This window comes from Octopus bimaculoides, chromosome 26 (assembly GCF_046866305.1).
Source record: "Octopus bimaculoides isolate indiv1 chromosome 26, ASM4686630v1, whole genome shotgun sequence".
In the NCBI taxonomy this organism is placed as follows: Eukaryota; Metazoa; Mollusca; class Cephalopoda; order Octopoda; family Octopodidae; genus Octopus; species Octopus bimaculoides.
The window spans coordinates 20,356,128-20,378,865 of record NC_142953.1 but is presented as its reverse complement, the minus strand read 5'-3'; the positions used below and the strand labels follow the sequence as shown (position 1 = coordinate 20,378,865).

Here is a 22,738-nt window from a genome sequence, read left to right as displayed (position 1 = left end):
TTTCCTGTTTTTTACTTATTTTTTGAGAGTGGTCGATTTACTTTTAGTATTCTCATTTGTGAGAGCAGTCAAGTTTATTTCAGATATTCTCATTTTAAAAATCATCTCTGGCTAATCCCTGAGAGGATGCTAGTGTTGCCATGGCAGAGGTTTGCGCTCTCTGAGTGCTCTTGTTGGCGTTGTTATTATATAAAAAATTTCAACATCTTTACATCGTACAAATAAATTATTCATACATCCATATTTCTCCATGTGTGTGTGTGTGTGTATGTATCTGTGTGTCTGTGTTTGTCCCATTTATATATGTGCATGGCATTTGAATTCATAACTTGAAGTTGTAGATAGAGGTTGACACATTTCTCTTGCTGGTTGGGATACATGTTAGCCCCAAGGTAAGGTCTTATTTTGATTTCTATGTACAGGAATATTTTCTTGACGAGATGAATGGGTCCCTTAATACGTCCCTAACATCGAAATTGCAATAGGGAATTAACCAGTTATTTTCAAGTTGTGGATTCTATTTGTCATGTCGCTCGCAGACGGTTTTTATCATGAAGAGAAATAATATGAGTGATTTAAATGAATTTATAGCAGTTTTGACTGCTATTTCTAAACATGTAAGGGTTTTGAAACCCTCTTAGTTATAATTGTGACTTGTTCATATTCATAAACATTCTTCTTCTATGTATTTTATAACATGTTTGGCCATTGATATATTCATAAATAATTGTTAATTGTTTGTAATATATCCTCCGTAATGTATGTTTACATTACTTTTTAATTTTATATATATATAATTATGTCCCTTTTTCCATGCTAGACATAGGTTGGTTGGTTTGACAGGAACTCACAAGCCTTAGGGTTGCAGTGAGCTCCAATGTCTGCATTATTACAGTTTCTGCAACCAGATGCCCTTCCTAATGCAAACCATTTTGCAGAGTGTACTGAATGTTTTTTTTTTTGTTTTGTTTTTCTTTTCCATGGCACCACCACTGGTGAGGTCAGCAAGAACTCACAAGACAAGACTTCCTCACTTGAGCAGAGTATAATATTAGCTGGCACTCCGTCAGTTATGATGATGAGAGTTCCAGTTGATCCAATCAATGGAACAGCCTGCTCGTGAAATTAACATGCAATTGACTGAGTACTCCACAGACACATGTACCCTTTACATAGTTCTCAGGGAGAACTATCTACCATCTATCCTTGCTCAAGGACACAGCGTGTTGCCGGGAATTGAACTCATGACCTTACAATCATAACCCAAATACCCTAACCACTAAGCCATGTGCTTTCACAGCATAATATTGAAGGATGTGATTTTATGATAGGAGCTCAGCTTTGTTGAGATGGACAGCTCTTCTCAAGCACAACATATCACCATTCTCCATGGTCCTTTCTCATCCCCTTCATGAGCCTCAGCATTTTGAGGGCTGTCAAGTATCCTCACTGTCACAAAATTAGCAAGGTGCTTAACGAAGAAATCTCTCTCGCTCTCTCTCTCTCTCTCTCTCTCTCTCTCTCTCTCTCTTTATATCTGTTACTATTCCTCTCATATATAGATATATATTTATATATATCTACATAAATATATATATAGATACATTGAATTGAATTGAACTAATTTCAGCTGATGAGCTGTGGCCATGCTGGGGCACAACATGAACATGTGTTATTGGTGTATGCATACATCTGTATTATATAACTATGTTCAAGTGCCTACTTGTTGTACAAATGCATAAATTATATAATAGTTTGTCATTATATATGAATGTGTTGGCTTTGATAAATGCTTCTACACACACACACTCATTATATGTATAATGTATGTATAAACGTATAAGTTAAAGTACATAAGCAGATGTTCTAATTAATTTGTTTATATTTAGCTGGAGCAATTGATGAAAGGAGAAGTATCCGAGGCTGTCGAACCAGCCCGTCGACTCATGCAGCAGAACATAGAGATGCGGCAGAAGCTGGAAGATGAACACGCCAACTATAAGCGCAAACTTCAAGCTTACCAGGAGGGCCAGCAAAGACAGGCACAACTTGTTCAGAAGTTACAGGCAAAGGTAAAGGAAATTAGCCACTTTTTTTTGGGGGGGGGGCTTTTTTTTATATATTGGGTGGTGGTGATGGTGATAAGGCTGTGTTGATGGTTGAAGGTATAATCATGGTAGTGATAGTGATAAGGTTATTAATGTCAATGGTGCTGCTGGGGGTGGTACCGGTGGTAGTGCTGGTAAGACTGATTGTAAATGTTGGTGGTGTGATGTGGTGGTTAGACTATTTGTGTTGATGGCTGGTGTTAGTGGTAGGGCTAATGGTGATCATTGTAGATATCAACAGTCGTGGTGGTGGTGGTGGTGATGTAGTGGTGAAGCTAATAATGTTGATGATTGTATTTGACAATGGTGGTGCGGGTGATATAATGTCAGTGACTGTAGGCGGTGGTGGTGCTGGTGCTGGTGGTTGCGGTGATGAGGTTAATAATGCTGATGATTGTAGTTGGCAGTGGTGGTAATGAAGCTAATAATGTTAGGGATTGTAGGAGGTGATGGTGACGGTATAGGTCAGAGGTCACCAAACTACGGCCCACGGGCTGGATCCAGCCCATTAGGTCAGTTGGTCCGGCTCACCACTGCACTGTACATTTTGTGTAAGTACCTGCAATGAGAGTTCATTTGCCTCTGGCATGGCATCAGTGTTTGGAACATGTCTGTGAGCAAACATTTTCAATTATAAAGAATGTGAAGTCAGCCTATCGAACAAGGTTGACTGATGAAAATTTGAAAGCAATTCTCTTGGTTGGATGCAGCAATTCCAAAGCAAATATTGATGATATCTTAAAAGCTAAACACCAATTTCACAAATCTCACCAACCTTTTTTGCTGCTTAGTTTGTGAGATTCGGATATGTGTACACTAGGTGTGATATAACTATCTTATTGCTAGCATCACCTTTTTTGATAACGTTTTGGTAAATAAATATGTTGGTTACTCTTTTACTTGTTTCAGTCATTTGACTGCGGCCATGCTGAAGCACTGCCTTTAGTCGAGCAAATCGACCCCAGGACTTATTCTTTGGAAGCCTAGTACTTAGTCTATCGGTCGCTTTTGCTGAACCGCTAAGTTACGGGGACGTAAACACACCAGCATCGGTTGTCAAGCGATGTTGGGGGGACAAACACAGACACACAAACACACATACATATATACATATACATATATACGATGGGCTTCTTTCAGTTTCCGTCTACCAAATCCACTCACAAGGCTTTGGTCGGCTCGAGGCCATAGTAGAAGACACTTGCCCAAAGTGCCACGCAGTGGGACTGAACCCGGAGCCATGTGGTTGGTAAGCAAGCTACTTACCACACAGCCACTCCTGCGCCTTTTTTTTTTATTCACTGTATTGTATTGAGCAAAATGGTTATGCAGCCCACGCTCATCATTCTCTCAATTATCTGGCCCGCCATGAAAGAAGTTTAGTGACCCCTGGTATAGGTGGATGTGCAGGTGGTGGTGGTGGTCACAAGGGTTATATCAGTGATTCTCAACAAGGGTTCCCAGCCCTTTTTATTTAAATGAGTTTTCCCATGGACCCCTTTTAATACGCTTATCTTTATGTGTGTGTATGTATGTATATATATATATATATATATAAAACTTACTTGGAAATGGATGCGTGGCGTTTGATCATATAATAATATAATATACATATATATGCATATATACATACATATATGTACATGCCTACATATATATGTATATATACATGCATATATGGGTACAGGACGTCAAAAAAAACGTGAACAAAATGAAAAATGAGAACATGAAAAAACAAAAACATAGAAAATTAACTTTTTTTTTCGGACAACGAAAGAAACAAATAGAGAAACGAGACAAGCAACATAAAGAACAATTAATCCCTTCATCAGTTGTCCCCTGTTTTATCTACTCCACATGTCTCATTTCTCTATTTGTTTCTCTCGTTGTCTGAAAAAAAGTTCATTTTCCATGTTTTTGTTTTTTTATGTTCTGTTTTTCATTTTGTTCACGTTTTTTGACATCCTTTACCCATATATGCTTGTATATATACATATATATATAGGTATGTACATATATATGTATATATTCATATATATATATATATATGAAATTTTGAATTTAGTTCATGAATCCCCAATACCACCTTTGCAGACCACAGGCTGGAAACCATTGGTCTATATTGTAGCTTAGTCCATGATGGCTCATCATACTAGCCATCACCACAGTTGTCCCCTCTCTCCCTATTCAAATGGATTCTTCTGATTTTCCTTGCCTTTTCTTTGTTGGTTTCAATTGGTTTGATCAGTTAGCAAGTTGACCACTGTTGACCATTTTACACCATCTCTTACCTTTTGATCTTAGGTTGGCCTTAATCAGTGAGATATGTGATCAGAAGAGAGTGGAGGAGGGCTGGCTCCTGCAAAGTTGGCCAATGGTTGACAAGAAAAATTTGCTTATTCGAAGTAAATGTTAAATTTGCAAGATTCACACAGATACAAAGAAGTAGGAAAGAAGAGAGATGAGGAGAAAAAAAATGAAAGAAAAGGAAAAAGGTGGGGGGGTAAAGCATCGGAAGACGGAGGGGGAAGAGGCAATAGGCTACATATTGCAGAACAAGCAAGCTATTCAGCCACACCCCATGGTAATGACTGTGATGGTGTTACTATGGAGAATGGCCAGCAACACTCTCTGTAGCAGCCACTCCGCCTTGGTGTCTTAGCCACACCCTAACCTCTAGGCCATGCATTTTCACAATTATTCTAAGAACTCTTCAATACTGTTCTTATATATTGCCTAATATACAGAAAATTGTTTAACCCTTCAGCATTCACATTACTCTCTGTCAAGTGCAATCCTTATTATTTATTCACATTGTTTTTATCTCACAGCTTTGAGATTTTGATGTTGTGATTGTTTATTTTTAGAATGACATTGTAGGGTAGGTGTGAGAGGCCAAATCTGGATGGTCTGAACATAAAACAAGTAGAATATTTGGACCCTGGATATGACTGGGTTAAACACATGTTTCTGACATAACCATGAAGCTTAACATTTTTAAGGCAGAGATATAAAAGAATTTATGATATCCATGACTTTCCTACATGGCATTAGCAAGATTTAATGATGTGACATGTTGTCAAATGGCAATCAAACCAAAGTTGAAACCCTGATTCTTATTAAGCATCTGAAACCCTTTGACATTCAGATTATTCTGTGTCAAATGTAAAGATTATTTATTCATGTTCTTTTGGATTAATCCTGTATTATCTCAAAGCTTTGAGAATTCAATGATGTGATTGTTTATTTTTAGAATGACATTGTAGAGTAGGTGTGAGAGTTCAGACCCAGCCAGTTGGAACATAGAACAGGGAGAATATTTGGACCCTGGATATGGCTTAGGTTAAACGCATGTTTCTCACATAACCATGAAGCACAAGATTTTAACGACAGAGATATTAGAACTTATATCCATGTCTTTCCTACATGGCATTAGCAAGACTTTAGTGATGTGACATGTTGTCAAATGGAAATCAAAATAAAGTTGAAATCCTGATTCTTATTAAAAGATTTCTCTGTCAAATGTAAAGCTTATTTATTCGCAATGTCTTGAATTAATCCCGCATTATCTCACAACTTTGAGAATTTGATGATGTGATTATTTGTTCTTAGAATGATATTGTAGGGTAGGTGTGAGAGGCCAAACCTGACTGGTCTAAGCACAAATCAGGTAGAATATTTGGGCCGGACATGGCCAGTTCAAGTGCCAATGGTTAACCCTTCAGCATCCAGATTTCTCTGTCAAATGTAATCCTTATTTATTCTCACTGTTTTGAATTAATCCTGCATTTCTTTGTAGCTTTGAGAAACGCTAGTTTATCTTTAGTATGGCATTATAGGGTAGGTGTGAGATGCTGGATCTGGCCAGTTTGAACATAAAACAGGGAGAATATTTGGGCTGAATTTGACCAGTTTAAACGCTGAAGGATTAAGAAGGGAACAGACAGGGATTCTTAGTATTTCCTTCCTGTCCTGATTCATGCACCATATTTGATGGTATAAAAGATGACATGGGTATATTAGATCCCCACCACCACCATTTTAGCAGTGTATATTCAGGAAAATGTTTTTAGTGCATCAAAGCTTGTGAGAGGCCTAACTTTGCATATAGAATCCAAGGTGATTTTTTTTTTTGCTATCAAATATGGTAGTTTTATTTTGTGGAAATTAACCATCTCTGTGCTGATTAAATTTTTGCTTGTGTTGTAACATGCTAATCATATGTAAATCAGTTCTCATAACTTATTGACCAGTAAAAATAAAATGTGTGTTCAGTGTCATGAAATGTGGAAAAATCTGGAAAATATCCCCACTGTCAAACATGACTTGGTTCTTGTGTCTTGCATGCACAGAGCTGGGAATACTTGAGTCTCATGCAGTAAGGGTTAAGAAATAGAAAATTAGCAAGAAGAATATTAAAAGGGACTGGAAATGAATTTTGTCTGTTAAGAATATTAAAAATTTAATTAAGAAGGAAAAGTAAATGAATTTTATTTTTAATTCAATCCATCCAAATGGATGCCTGACATCATCCTCTGAAGTAAGTTCTTTCATTTCCCTGTCATAATCCAAACTCACAAAACCCTGCCTCAGTAGATTGTTGTTTCCTGATGCACTCCAGTTCTACAAACATAAACAAGGCTGGAAACTGCTGGAGGAAGTAATCCACCATCACATCTTCTGCAGGACAGCCATTGGTGGAAAAGCAAAAGATATGAGGCAAACCACGGCAGGGTGCAGGCTTTCTGGTTAAGAACCTTGCTTCCCAATCACATGATTTCAAGTTCAGCCCCATTACGTGGTACCTTGGGCAAGTGTCTTCTATTATAGCCTCGGGCCAACCAAATCCTTGTAAGTGAATTTGGTAGATGGAAACTGAAAGAAACCTGTTGTGCATATATGTGTGTCTTGTTATCTTGACATGCAACAGTTCAGAATGAACATCATCATCATCATCATCATCATACAAGTGAGGTCCTTTATTTCCAATCTTCCTTGAAAAACCTGTCTGACTATAAGAAAATATTACCTTACTGTGAAACAGCTGAGTGTTTGTAGCAGGAAGGGCACCCAGCCATAGAAAATGTGCCTCAATGAATTCCATCCAACCCATGCAAGCATGAAAAAGCAGATGTCAAAACAACGATGATGGTGATGATGATGACTTTTCTACATTACATAACATGTGGTTAAAACATTTGCTTCACAATCATTAACCATGTGGTTACAAGTTCAGCCCCACTGCATGGCCCCTTGCATAAGTATCATGTGTCACAGTCTCAGAGAGGCTCAAGTCTCACAAAGGAAATTTGCTCTTATATATCATACACTAGTAGTTCCTCATCCATTTCAATCAAAACTAAATCTGGTTCATATGAGATTCTACAAATAATTCTTTTCGCCAATTTTCGTCTAGCTACTGCAGTACAAGAAGAAGTGTCAGGATCTAGAAGACACACTCCGAGGCAGTGAAATCAAATCCAGTCCATCGTTTAAGGTAAACAATTGCAATGGCTGTTATTTCTGTTAATCCATTCAATTATTTGTATTCCCAATACAGGTGAAACAATACAAGCAAAAGTGTGAAGACCTTGAACATAGCCATCGCCAGAGTCTCAAGAATGAGGAATTGGTAAGATGCGGGAAAAGCAATTCACACGCCTAAAAGTTCAAATCTTCATGTTGTCTCGTTGAGCTTCCTTGCACATCTGCTTTAGTTTTGGGTGCATTCTAACCATTTTGTATATTTACATATCATCATTGTTGTTATTTTTTTTGTTTTTAGTTCTTGTGTTTTCATTTATACTTTCTTATTTTTATTCCTCCCTTCATTCAAACCAATTGTCTTACAATCTGAACTGATTTCTCTTTCATTTGTTTTAACCCTTTCAATACCAATCTGCCCTGGCCTTGGTTCTGTGAGACAATCTTCATGTTTTAAAGTCACCTAAAATAAAACCTTACAAAAAAATTCCATGTTAATTTAGATTCTAAATGCCAAACCACAAAGTCATTTTACTAAATTCTTTATTATTCTCAAAATTAATTAAAACGAAAGTAGTGTTGTCATCATCATCATCATCATCATTGTTCAACGTCTGTTTTCCATGCTGGCATGGGTTGGATGGTTTGACTGAGGACTGGTAGACCAGGAGGCCACACCAGGCTCCAATCTGATCTGGCAGTGTTTCTACAGCTGGATGCCCTTCCTAACGCCAACCACTCCGAGAGTGTAGTGGGTGCTTTTTACATGCCACTGGCACAGGAGTCAGTCAGGCAGCACTGGCATCAGCCACATTTGGATGGTGCTTTTTGCATGCTACCTGCATGCCAGTCAGGGCGACGAGGCTGGTATTGACCATGTTCAGATAGTGCTTTTTACGTGCCACCAGCATGGGGAGCCAGTCAGGCGGCACTGGCAGTGGCCCACGCATGCATGGTGCTTATTGCATGCCACCAGCACGGGAGTCAGTCAGGCAGCACTGGCATCGGCCACAACTACAATTCCATTTGATTGTGATTTGATTTGATTTGACTCAATAGGTCTACACAAGCACGGAAATATGGTGACATAAAAAGAATTTGATGTCATCGTCATCATCATCAACATTTAATGCCTATTTCCCATGCTGGTATGGGTTGGACAGTTTGACAGGAGCTGGCAAGGCTGGAGTTGCTGCACCTGGCTCCGCTGTCTGTTTTGGCTTGGTTTGCACAGTTGGATGAGCTTCCTAATGCAAACCACTTCACAAAGTGCACTGGGTGCTTTTTATGTGGCACCAGCAGCAGTGCTTTTTACATGGCACCAACACAGGTGCTGTTCACGTGGCCCCATCACGAGTGCTGATTATGTGGCACCAAGCACAGGTGTTATTTACATGGCACCGTCTTGGGTTCTGTTTACATGGCACTGGCACAGGTGCTGTTTACATGACACCAGAATATGTCCTTTTTATGTGACACCAGAATGGGTGGTTTTATGTGACATCAGCATGAAGATGTTAATTAACTATAAATTAGAAAAGTTGATAAAAGGGGAACTTATAATACTTTCATATTATTAATTAGGTGAGGTTCATATTCTTTTCTGAATTTGTGAAAGTGTAAGGCCATATTTGAGTTTGTTGGCAAAAAACCCCAGACAACTTACATTATCAATTTAACACAATACTGTGTTTATTTAAAACATTTGTAGTTTAAAACACATCACACCTCTACTTTAATAGGAGAGCACTTGTCATCTAGAGTTGAGGTCTAATGGTTTAAATTACCACTAGATTACTTCAAGTAGATCCACGAAGAAGGAAATAACTAAATTTATTTACAATGCAGGATTCAAATTAAGAATTATATTGCTCATCTCTCTCTCTCTCTCTCTCTCTGTGCTAACTCAACTCAGTTTCTTTTGAATGTTAAGCCCATTTCCTGTTATGTGAGGTCATCTTTAATAGGGAACATTGCTATTGTAAACTTCAAAAGAAAAAAATAACAACCAAATATTGCTTTAATGTAGGCCTGGCTCTCTGTCGGTTACAACAACAAGGGATCCAGATGATCTGATCAATGGAACAGACTGCTTGTGAAATTAATGTGCAAGTGGCTGAGCATTCCACAGACATGTGTACCTTTAATGTAGTTATCAGGGAGATTCAGTGTGACAAGGCTGGACCCTTTGAAATACAGGTACAACTCATTTTTGCCAACTGAATGCACTGGAATAACACGAAATAAAGTGTCTTGCTCAAGGGCACACTGTGCCTCCAGGAATCGAACTCAAGGCCTTACAATCATAAGCCAAATACCCAAACCACTAAGCCATGCACCCTCTCTTTAACGTAGAAATGATAAAAACTAACAATAATAAAAATATTGTTGTAGACATCAATCCTAACAATAGTAAAGCATTTTGGTTTTCAGAATGAATTGTCTTTCTTATTTCAAGGCATCAGGAAGCGTTTTTTCAGTTTTATGTAAAACTATAATCTTCCCATCACCTGGAAATGAAGTTGGGGGAAATATGTGATAATAGATCCTAGAAAAAATTTTACCACATATGTGATCAAATATCCGTGAAGAACTTTACCACATGTGTTGTAATAGATCCTTTAAAAACTTTACCACATGTGTAGTGACAGGTCCTTTAAAAACTTTACCACATGTGTTGTGATGGATCCTTGAAGAACATTACCAAATATCATAGCAGATGTCTGGAAAGTATTACCACAGGTGTAGCAGGAGTTCCCTACAAAACTTTACCACATGTGGTAATGTTCAAACATATTCTGCCACTTTTCTTTTTGCCTAAACCACCGTTTTCTGCACTTTGAGTTTCAGCACTGTTGTCATTGTGGCTTTATACCTTTCATACTAACACATCACAATCTTCTCAACTATTTTCATTGCATTAACTTCACATGCCATATGTAAACATATTTATATATATATATCATTATAGATATAGGGCAGGGAATTTTCAATTAATTAATGAATTAATAACTTAATTAACAATTTTGCCAAGTAATTCGGTATGCAAAAAAAACCATTATCGGTAAAACTTTTATAATTATAAACATAGTTAAGGGATCAGCAAAAGTTGCTTCACTAACATACCGAAAATTTAGAAATAGCAGTTAAAATATTAATTCTACTACTACAATATATCTCACTATATGAGTCACGAATATCGCTTTCTGTTGGAAATATATTGTAGCAGTAGAATTAGTATTTTAACTGCTATTTCTAAATTTTCGGTATGTTGGTGAAGCAACTTTTGCTGATCCCTTAATTATGTATGTATGTATATATATATATATACATTTATGGATTCTTTTTGCAAAATTCCTGATGTGAAATCATTCGTTGAAACAGATATTGTTATATTTCGAAATGGTCATTTTTGTTTTTGGGGCCAAATAAACACAAGCCCTATACATTTGTTCTTCACTCATTTATTATTGTTCTTATTTTATCTTATGTCCAAAAAAAAAAACAATGTATATAGAGGGCATGGATACAAATGATATAGTAAACAAACCCATATATACACACACACATAGACACGTGTACACACATACAGAAGCAGACACAGGCGCAGATCAGAATATACATCATAGAGAGACAGAACAGGAGGAAGCATATGGATGGAAAAGTCACTGAAGAGGTTGCAGATGTGTGATGAAAGATTTCCAGATAATGAACATGAGATAAAATAGCAATAATGAATGAGTGAAGAACAAATATATAGTGTGTGTGTTTATTTGGCAAGAAAAAAAAAAATGACCATCCTGAAATATAAAATATGTATATATAACAATATATATACATGTATATATAGTTATATATATATAGTCATCTAAGGTATTTGTATGAGAGTGGCTATGTTAAAATTTATACAATACAGCATTATAGCTCCATTTCAGCTGATTTTTCCCATTGGTTTCACACGTGTTTGGTGATAGCCTAAGACAGTGCTCATCAGAATTGGTGGTATGAAAAGTATGGTGACAGCTGAGCCATCCAATTCTAATGACTGTTCTCTTAGGTTGTCACCTATCTCATATGCAAAACCAATGGATTAAAATGGATCTATCATACTATACTGTATAAACATTAATATACATATATATATATATATATATATATATATATATATATATATATGTATGTATATGCACACATACACACACACACACACACATATATATATATATACATACACACACATATATCGTTGGTATTATGTTAAATTGTCGTATGTCCAAATTTGGCCAAATGCATTTTTTTTTTTTTCTCCGATATTTAATTTTGCTTGCAACAGCTGGTTCTTTTGATCAAACTATCATATCTCCAGCTGCTTCAGATGCCAAGACATCAAAAATTGTCAAAGTGTAGTACAATGGTTTTGCTATATGGAATGGTGAAATTAATTTTTTGTTTTCTGAAAAAGCAACGTTTTGGACTTACAACACTTTTGCATAATAACAACAATATGTATTGTGATGAAATAAAATCCTTTGTAGTTTGGTGTGAGGACAAACTATTCTCATTTGTCATCAATATCCTGTTTTAGTCATCATTAAAATAATTCTATCCCCTATCCCCCTTCCCTCAACATTTTCCCAACCATGTTTCATACAATCATGGAATACAATATTTCCTAAATTATCTGAAATTTTGTACAGGAAACATTTTATGTTTTAACATTTTCTTATCTTTTAGAATTTGAAATTTTCTTTTGATCTGAAGCATCTCTCTCTCTCTCTCTCTCTCTCTCTCTCTCTCTCTCTCTCTCTCTCTCTCTCTCTCTCTCTCTCTCTCTCTCTCTCTCTCTCTCTCTCTCTCTCTCTATTTATCTATCTATGTATTTATCTATCTATCTATCTATCTATCTATCCATCTCTCTTTCTCTCTCTCCCTCTCTCTCATCTCTTTTATTATTTTATTTCCATTTGTTGTTTGTTTATATACCATTAATATTCCACTTGTTTATTTTTCTCTAAAGGTTTTATATGCAAGTCTTAATAAACCGAATAATTTGTTTTAGTATCTGTTTGATATTTACCATTCTGTTACCATTCACATGAGAAGGCCATTGGTTCTGTGATACAAACTCCCCGTTTTAAAGTGATCGAAATTAAAACTTTCCATCAAAATTTCATATTTATGTTCCAGACACCAATTTAATAATTATTTCTGCTCTAGGCACAAGGCCTTGAAAATTTTGGGGGAAGGAGGCTTGTCGATTATATCAACCCCAGTGTGTAACTGGTACTTATTTCATTGCCCCCCCCCCCCCCCCCCCAAGGATGAAAGGCAGAGTCGACCTCGGTAGAATTTTAACTCCGAACGTAGCAGAAGACAAAATAGCGCTAAGCATTTTACTCGGCATGCTAACGATTCTGCCAGCTCGCTGCCTTTGATACCAGCATAATAACGACAAAGTTATTTTACTAAATTTTTCATTATTTTCAAAATTAATTGATACAAAGGTATTCTATTTCAACAGAAATATGATAACAAAAGGGTTAAAGTGATCTAAATTAAAACCTTCCATCAAAATTTCATGTTTATTTATGTCCCAAACACCAGTTTAATAATGACAAAGCTATTTTACAAAATTCTTCATTATTTTCAAAATAAATTGAAACAAAAGAACGCCATCTTAATAATGACAAAGTTATGCATGTGTCTCCACACACACCATCATCATCATCATGTAATGTCCACTCTCGATGCTGGTATAGGTTAGATGGCTTGACTGCAGCTGATAAGCTAGAGAGCTACACCGGGTTCCAGTCTGATTTGGTGTGGTTTCTACAGCTGGATGCCCTTCTTAATGCCAACCACCCCAGGAGTGTAATGGGTATTTTTACATGCCACCTGGTTCATGTAAATAGCATGGGTGCCATTTACATGAAACTGGCAATGACCATGACTACAATGCATGGGTGCCACTTACATGATGCCATCAATGACCATGACTGTTTTTACATCTGTTTTTCAATGCTAGCATGGGTTGGAGGAATATATTATTGAAGCATTGTTTTACAACTAGATACTCTTCCTGTCACTAACCCTTACCTGTTTTTCAAGTATAATGTATGTTTTATAACAGAACAGCTTATTGGCTTATTAACTGTAGGTTTTTACCATTAAAATAACTATTCTTGAACTAAGTTTTAATATAAAAATGCAGTTATCTTTATCTTCTACTTATTTTAGTCATTGGACTGCAGCCATGCTGGAGCACTGCTTTGAAGGGTTTAGTTGAACAAATCAACCCTAGTACTCATTCTTTAGTCTGGTACTTATTCTGTTCCCTTTTGTCAGATTGCTATGTTAGAGGGACATAAACAAACCAACACTACATGTCGAATGGTAGTGGTGGCAGCGGGGAGGGGGGTCGGCACAGAGACACACACACATGACAGGCTTCCACAGTTTCCATCTACCAAATTCACTCAAAGGGTATTGGTCAGCCCAGGGCTATAATAGGAAACATTTTACCCAAGGTGCTGTGTAGAGGAACTGAACATGAAACCACTTGGTTGCTTAGATGTGAAGCAAGCATTTTAACCACACAGCCAAAAGAGAAAAAATAACAATGTTTAGATTGTGAAACCCTGGCAGAGCAGTTTCCTTCTGTAGCCATCACCCCCCCCCCCCCCCCCTGCCTGTTGATCTCTGGCTGTCTTAACACAATACATTCTCAGATTTCAGCAAGTCTTTTTTTATATGTTTATTTTTGTTTTTAATTTTTTTTTATTCTGACATGGCTTCACAATAAATCCTATCAGTCACTATCCTTTGATTCATATCACCAATTCGTACTACTACTACTACTACTACCACCACTATTACTACTACGGCTACTATCACCATCACTACTACTACCACCACCACTATTACTACTATGGCTACCACCACCACCACTACTACAACTACCACCACCACCACTACAACTACCACTACCATCACTACTACCACTACCACCACTACAACTATCACTACCATCACTACTACCACTACCACCACTACAACTACCACTACCATCACTACTACCACTACCACCACTACAACTACCACTACCATCACTACTACCACTACCACCACTACAACTACCACTACCATCACTACTACCACTACCACCACTACAACTACCACTATCATCACTACTACCACTACCACCACTACGACTACCACTACCACCATCACCACTATTACTACTACTACTACTACTACTAGGTTAACCTTGAAACTTGGGCTGCTGCCAGTTGAAATCTATCTGGCATTATTTTAACTTGCAACTCTTTGTTGTCGTCACCAGACCAAATGTGCCTTTTTGGTTCTGGAGCTGTCAGAGATCCTTGCAAATGTTGTTATTTATTCTACTTCCAAAAATAAAAGGCACAAAGAAAAACAAATTAATGAGAACAAAAACAAACAAAAAAAGCAAATGGATCTGGTCTCATTATAGAGATTATTCAGGATATAAAAATTCCAACACTTCCAATTACTGTTTCGCGTTATCAAAAGTCATAAAATTTTCTTTTTTTCTTTTTCTCCCTCAAGCCCTACGACTGAGTTACGGGGGGGGGGGGGCATAAAAACATCAACACCAATGTCAAAATGTGGTGGGGGGACATATGCGCATACACACACACACACACACATATATTCTTTTACTTGTTTCAGTCATTTGACTGCAGCCATGCTGGAGCACCACCTTTAGTTGAGCAAATCGACCCCAGGACTTATTCTTTGTAAGCTTAGTACTTATTCTATCAGTCACTTTTTGCCGGACTGCTAAGTTACGGGAATGTAAACACACCAGCATCGGTTGTCAGGCAGTGGTAGGGGGACAAACACACACACACAGATATATTCATATATATATATATATATATATATATATATATATATATATATATATATATATATATACATATATATATATATATATATCAAGCTGTTAGATCAGGTTATGAAAGTTACAGAGAGGGTCATAGCCCAACTAATTAGGGAGCGAATCAATTTAGATGAGATGCAGTTTGGGTTCGTGCCAGGTAAAAGCACTACTGATGCCTTATTTCTAGTGAGACAGTTGCAGGAGAAATACCTAGCTAAGGATAAACCTCTGTACCTGGCTTTCGTTGACATGGAGAAAGCCTTTGACAGGGTCCCCCGATCCCTTATCTGGTGGTCAATGAGGAAACTTGGGATAGAAGAATGGTTAGTGAGAGCTGTGCGAGCCATGTACAGAGATGCTGCCAGTAAGGTGAGGGTTGGAAATGAGTACAGCAATGAATTCCGGGTAGAGGTAGGGGTCCACCAAGGTTCCGTCCTCAGCCCCCTATTATTTACCATAGTCCTCCAGGCAATCACAGAGGAGTTCAAGACAGGTTGCCCCTGGGAGCTCCTCTATGCTGATGACCTTGCCCTAATTGCGGAGTCACTATCAGAACTAGAGGAGAAGTTTCAGGTGTGGAAGCAAGGTCTAGAATTGAAGGGCCTTAGAGTCAACCTAGCTAAAACCAAAATCCTAATAAGTAGGAAGGTAGATAAAACACAAACCCCTTCAGGTAGATGGCCCTGCTCAGTATGTAGAAAAGGAGTAGGTAGTAACTCTATAAGATGTACCCGGTGCAAGCTATGGACACATAAGAGGTGCAGCAACATCAAAGGCAGGTTAACTAGCAAGTTAGTTTTTGTTTGTGGCAGATGCTCAGGTGCAATAAAGACTGCAAACAAACAGGAAACAACTTCTATCTCATTCCAGGGTGAAAAACTAGAGGTAGTCGATAGCTTCCGCTATCTGGGCGACCAAGTTAGTAGTGGGGGTGGGTACGCTGAAAGTGTAGCTGCTAGAATAAGAATAGCCTGGGCAAAGTTTAGAGAGCTCTTACCCCTGCTGGCGACAAAGGGACTCTCACTCAGAGTAAAAGGCAGACTGTATGACGCATGCGTACGAACAACCATGCTACATGGCAGTGAAACATGGGCTGTAACTGCTGAGGACATACGTAAGCTCGCAAGGAATGAAGCCAGTATGCTCCGTTGGATGTGTAATGTCAATGTGAATACCCGTCAGAGTGTAAGTATCCTGAGAGAAAAGCTGAACATTAGAAGCATCAGTTGTGGCGTGCAAGAGAGACGATTGCGCTGGTATGGTCATGTGGTGAGAATGGAGGAGGATAGCTGCGTGAAAAAGTGCCACACCCTAACAGTTGAGGGAACCCGTGGAAGAGGTAGGCCCAGGAAGACCTGGGCTGAGGTGGTGAGGCAAGACCTTCGTACATTGGGCCTCACCGAGGCGATGACTACGGACCGAGACCTTTGGAAATGGGCTGTGCGTGAGAAGACCCGGCAAGCCAAGTAAGATCGTTGCCAGTGCCCCTGGACTGGTTCTTGTGCGGGTGGCACATGAGATGCACCATTTTGAGCGTGGCCGTTGCCAGTACCGCCTGACTGGCTCCTGTAGGATTTTCGAGCGAGATCGTTGCCAGTGCCCCTGGACTGGCTTGTGCGGGTGGCACATAAAAGACACCATTTCGAGCGTGGCCGTTTTCGTGCGGGTGACACGTAAAAGCACCCACTACACTCTCTGAGTGGTTGGCGTTAGGAAGGGCATCCAGCTGTAGAAACTCTGCCAAATCAGACTGGAGCCTGGTGTTGCCATCCGGTTTCACCAGTCCTCAGTCAAATCGTCCAACCCATGCTAGCATGGAAAGCGGACGTTAAACGATGATGATGATATATATATATATATATATATATATATATATATATATATATACATATATATACGACGGGCTTCATTCAGTTTCCATCTGCCAAATCCACTCACACAGCTTTGGTCAGCCCAAGACTATAATAGAAGACACTTGCCCAAGGTGTTACTCAGTGGCACTGAACCCAGAACCATGTGGTTGAGAAGCAAGCTTCTTACCACACAGCCTGTGCCTATATGATGGATTTCTTTCAGTTTTTGTCTACTAAATTCACTCACAAGGCTTTGGTTGGCCCAAGGTTATAATAGAAGACATTTGCCCAAGGTGCTACATAGAGCGATTGAACCCAGAACCATGTGGTTGGGTAGGTTATAGTAGAAGACACTTGCCCAAGGTGCTACATAGAGGGATTGAACCTGGAACCATGTGGTTGGGAAGGTTATAGTAGAAGACACTTGCCCAAGGTGCCACACAGTGGGACTGAACCCGGGACCATGTGGTTGGGAAGCACACTTCTCAACTGCACAGCCACGCTTGGACTTAGCCATTCTAATATTTGATATTGACTTCACTAGTGCTGGTGTCATGGAAAAAGCACCCAGTACACACACACACATATCTGTATATGTGCACTCCAGGATGAAATATTACTTTACTTGGAAATAGGTGAAGGTTTGTGATAGGAAGAGCAGCCAGAAAATCTGCTTCAATAAATTTTATTTGACCTATACAAGCATGGAAAAATGAATGTTAAATTGTGATGATTATGATGATGATGATATAGGATGGAAGGAAGGCATGGGTGTGTAAAGAGATGAATAAGAAAAATGGATTAAACAGTATTTTTTATTTTGTATCACTACAATTGTTTCCACATATTATCAAACCTGTAGTACACAGATCGTCCCACCAATGTCCTATGGGTGTGATGATGTGCAGAAACAATTGTAGTGATACTGAATAAAGAATGTCGGTCAATCCATTTCCTCTTCTTCATCTCTTTGTACAAACTCTATGGATACAATGGAATTCCTGAGATATAACCAGTGACAGGAGTACCCCACTGTATGATGACATTCATCTGCACACAACTGTGGACAAGCTTTGCATTCTCCATGGATTTTACCAACATTTTATTCAACGATGTGTGTGTGCGTGTAATTACTTGGACTATTAGTATGTCAAAGCACTTTCACCGTTTGGGCTACCTGATGTCATCCACATTAATGAAATTATTTTCACTGGACCTACATCAGGAAATCCATAATGTTCGTTGAGATTATAGTTGATAAAGGAAACAGAAGATTAGATATACATTGATAAAGAGTAAAGGGTAAAGACCCCCTTTGGTTATGAGTGACTGTGGAATTGCACCTAGAAAGCCCCCCTGAACACAAGTCCAGGCAAGGTTGTTTTATGGAAGACCAGCGGTTGCAAAGGCCGGTCCAGCTTGGTACCAGCGATATCACAACTCATTTCTACAACTGAGTGAGCTGGAGCAACGGGAAATAAAGGGTCTTATTCAGGAACACAACACACTGCCTGGTCCAGGAATCGAACTCACAATCTCACAGTTATAAGCCCGAAGCTTTAACCACTGCCCCATGTACCTCCACTATATATATATATATATATATATATATATATATGTATATGTATATGTATATATATATATATATATATATATATATATATATATATATATATATGTATATGTATATGTATATATATATATATATATATATAGTGAAGGCATGTGTGTATGTTTGTGAATATGTATATAAATGTGTATATATATACAAACACACACACACACAGTATTATTTCAACCAGGTTATCCTTATAAAACATTGTCTTGTTTGTACTTGTGTGGTGTTTCCAGCAGTGGAATGTCTATTGTAGCAACAATGTGTAAATCAATTATTCATACAGAAACATGTCTTGACAGGTCCAAGAAAATATCAACATTTACATTCACTCCTTCCCGTCCATTAGAAAAAAAAAAGAAATGTATATATATATATTTAAAAAAAAAAACAGGGGAAATATTGGATATCGTTTATAAATGCTTTATACTGTTAATATATTACATAATTTGAATAAAATAGTAATTATAAGATCAATTCATAGCATAGTCTAAGTCTGATAGGAAATATTTCATTTAGATCCCTGACGTCAGCTCAATGTGAAGTCAATGAAGCCATTATTATTATTATTATTATTATTATTATTATTATTGAATGAACAAGCAGTGCATGCCATCAAAGTGATGCTGGGTTAAAATATACAGTGCCCAGTATATCCATCATGACTACCCATCTGATAAGGGTACACCAGGTACATGCATCACAACCACATGTGCACGACATGGTGATCTCATATCAAGATAAACAGCGCATGACCTTGAAGGTAGGGTTCAGTTAGAATTTCCTTCAGGTCGAGTAGCCAATCCCACTCAAAAAGTCCCTGAATAAGGGCTGCTTAAAGATGTTGAACGAAACACCCATGTTTCCAGGAGTGAATTATCCAAACCCCAATGAATTCCTCTCAACACAGGGCTATGATGCTCCCACACTACTTCTGCTTGTGATCTGAGATGCACATATCATCAGCCACCAAGAGACATGCTCAACTGGTTAAGGTCAAACAATTGACAAGCAAATCGGTGGTATTGAGCAGAATATTTGCTGTAGCCCTTATTATTATCATTATTGGCAGTGAAGTGGCAGAATTGTAAACATGCCAGGCAAAATGCTTGTCAGCGTTTAATCTGCGTTTAAGTTCTGAGTTCAAATTCTGCCGAGGTCAACTTTGCTTTTCATCCTTTTGGGGTCAATAAAATATAGGTATCAGTTGAACAGCTGGGGTCAAGGTAATCAATTTACCCACTTCCCCCGAAATTACTGACCTTGTACCAAAATTTGAAACCGTTATTATTATTGTTACCTCTGCCTTAGTGAAGGTGGAGGTGTTGTTTTCAGTCGTATTTGTTTGTTTGTCTGTGGACAAGATATCTCAAGAACCACTGGATGGATTCAGATGAAACTTCCAACGATGTTTGGCCTCGTGACTGGCACGAACTGATTAGATTTTGAGATCGATCCGGTACCAGACAAGGATTCTGGATTATTCTTCCGGCTTTTTTACTTAATTTTTGAGAGCGGTCGGGTTCATTTTTAGTATTCTCGTTTGTGAGAGCAATCGAGTTTATTTCAGATATTCTCATTTTAAAAATCATCTCCAGCTAATCATTGAGAGAACACTGGTGTTACCTTGGCGGAGGTTTGCGCTCTCTGAGTGCTCTTATTATTATTATTATTATTAATACTTTCTTAAAACTGTAGAGATCAGGAATTTGGTGGTGAGATTACTAATGACAGTTTCAAAGAAAAATATTATGTAAAAATTCATAATGTGCAACTGAAGTAATATTAAATTAAAATAGCAACCTGTATATCATACTTAATGCAGATACATCATGAAGAGCCAAATTAACTGCATTGTTTGTCCTGAGATAATATCTCTTATGCATGTACTGTGTTTAATAACACAAATATATATCAGTAACAATTGAAATCATACAGCAACAGTGGTGAGAATGTTAGGTATGTATTTCTGCATCTTTGAGCTTTGTCAGTAGCATATATATTGACAGGCAGATTGCATGTTAAGACAAAATCTGCTGCCACTGATATAGTAAAACAGTGATTAAAAGATTCATTGGTGTTGCAATAAGCCATTCAGCTGAATTATAATCCTTCTTGTAATAATTCTGCCTGTTACTCAGCCCATCTGTAACGCTTTCTTTGTAATTAGTTGAAGGGTAAAGCAATGAGGGAGTGTGTTGTTTATTAAGTCTATAAGTTTGTACATAAATTATATAAAGTGCATTAAGTAATCGTCGTATTCCAATTTCCTTCACTCTTCAATGATTAACAGACAAGCGACTATCTTTTGATACAGACACAACACAGGTTTCACTTCCAGGTTTTCTGGATAAAGTTTTCAGAAATAACCCAATAAGTTTACCAGGGTCACGCTAGTTATATGTAATCCTTTTCTATCCTATTCCATCTCATATTCACGCTGTACCTGGACCTCACATCTCTTTCTTTCTGCCTCTCACATTCCAGGTGGGCAAGCCATGTATTCACCTCTTCAGCAAGACACCTGCCCCTCTCCCCCTCTATCATAGTTTCTTATTCCTCCAGTGAGCACTCCACTCTGTTGAGGGATCTTATCCTGCATGTAAAAAGCACCCAGTACACTCTGTTGAGTGGTTGGCATTATGAAGGGCATCCAGCGATAGAAACCATGCCAAAGCAAGCTTAGAATCTCTGGTTTGCCTGTTCTTATCCAACCTATGCCATGGGGGAAAGGGGTCATTAGATGATGGTGATGATGATGATGATATATGCAACAGTAGCAGTTTTAGATTTAAATAGTCACCTGTGTATTATACATAATACAGAAACATCATGAAAAGCCATATTAACTGTGGTGTTCATTACATAACAAACCCCATCAGCTTTCACAGCTGAGAGTGAGTTGATGTTTTATACATCAGAGATTCAAATAGTTTGATAAACTTAGAGATATTTTACCAAGTAATGCATTAATTGCCAAGTTTTTATGTAACTGAAACACAAGGCTTGTCTCAAATTTGTGGTTTCGTGTTTGATGCAAGGAAGCTAGTGGCATGCTGTAGAATATTAACCCTTTCGTTACAATATTTCTTTTGAAACATAATGCTTTTTTTTTCATTTAATTTTGAAAATATAAAGAATTTAGTCGAATAACTTTGTCATTATTAAGCTGGTGTTTGGGACATAAACATGAAATTTTGACGGAAGGTTTTAATTTTGATTCCTCTTAGATAGGAAGTTAGTATCAAAAGTGTTAATCTCTGTTGAAAAATAATTTTGTTATCATTAAGCTGGTGTTTGAAATATAAATTAACATGAGATTCTGATGGGACATTTTAATTTAGATCACTTTAACCCTTTTGCTTCATTTTATTTTTAAAATAACGAAGAATTCAGTGAAAATAACTTTGTCATTATTAAGCTGGTGTTTGGGACATAAATAAACATGAAATTTTGACAGAAGGTTTTAATTTAGATCCCTCTAAGATAGGAAGTTTTGTATCCTCTAACTAGGGGTGGTCCCCAGCAGGTTAGTATCAAAAGTGTTAATTTCTGTTGGAAAATAATTTTGTCATCATTAAGCTGCTGTTTGAAGTATAAATTAACATGAGATTCTAATGGGAGTTCTTAAAGTAGTTTACTTAAACCCTTTTGTAACTATATTTCTGTAGAAATCCACTGCCTTTGTTTCAATTAATTTTTAAAATAACAAAGAATTCAGTAAAATAACATTCTTAGTAGATAAATTAACTTG

General features: G+C 37.7%; 1 protein-coding gene across 14 annotated transcripts in view; it reads left to right on the top strand.

Moving 5' to 3' along the window:
- Window positions 1-22,738, top strand: part of LOC106867632 (uncharacterized) — a 291,771-nt gene that overhangs the window by 197,133 nt on the left and 71,900 nt on the right. For 8 of the 14 annotated variants that reach the window (XM_089342992.1, XM_089343003.1, XM_089343002.1 and 5 more), the window contains exons 3-4: window positions 1,890-2,072; window positions 7,525-7,605. In XM_089342992.1, the coding sequence (XP_089199118.1) occupies window positions 1,890-2,072; window positions 7,525-7,605 (264 nt within the window). Of the gene's footprint in view, window positions 1-1,889; window positions 2,073-7,524; window positions 7,606-7,668; window positions 7,741-22,738 lie in introns of all 14 variants that reach the window. The other 6 variants (XM_089342993.1, XM_089343005.1, XM_089343004.1 and 3 more) reach the window with 1 other exon arrangement.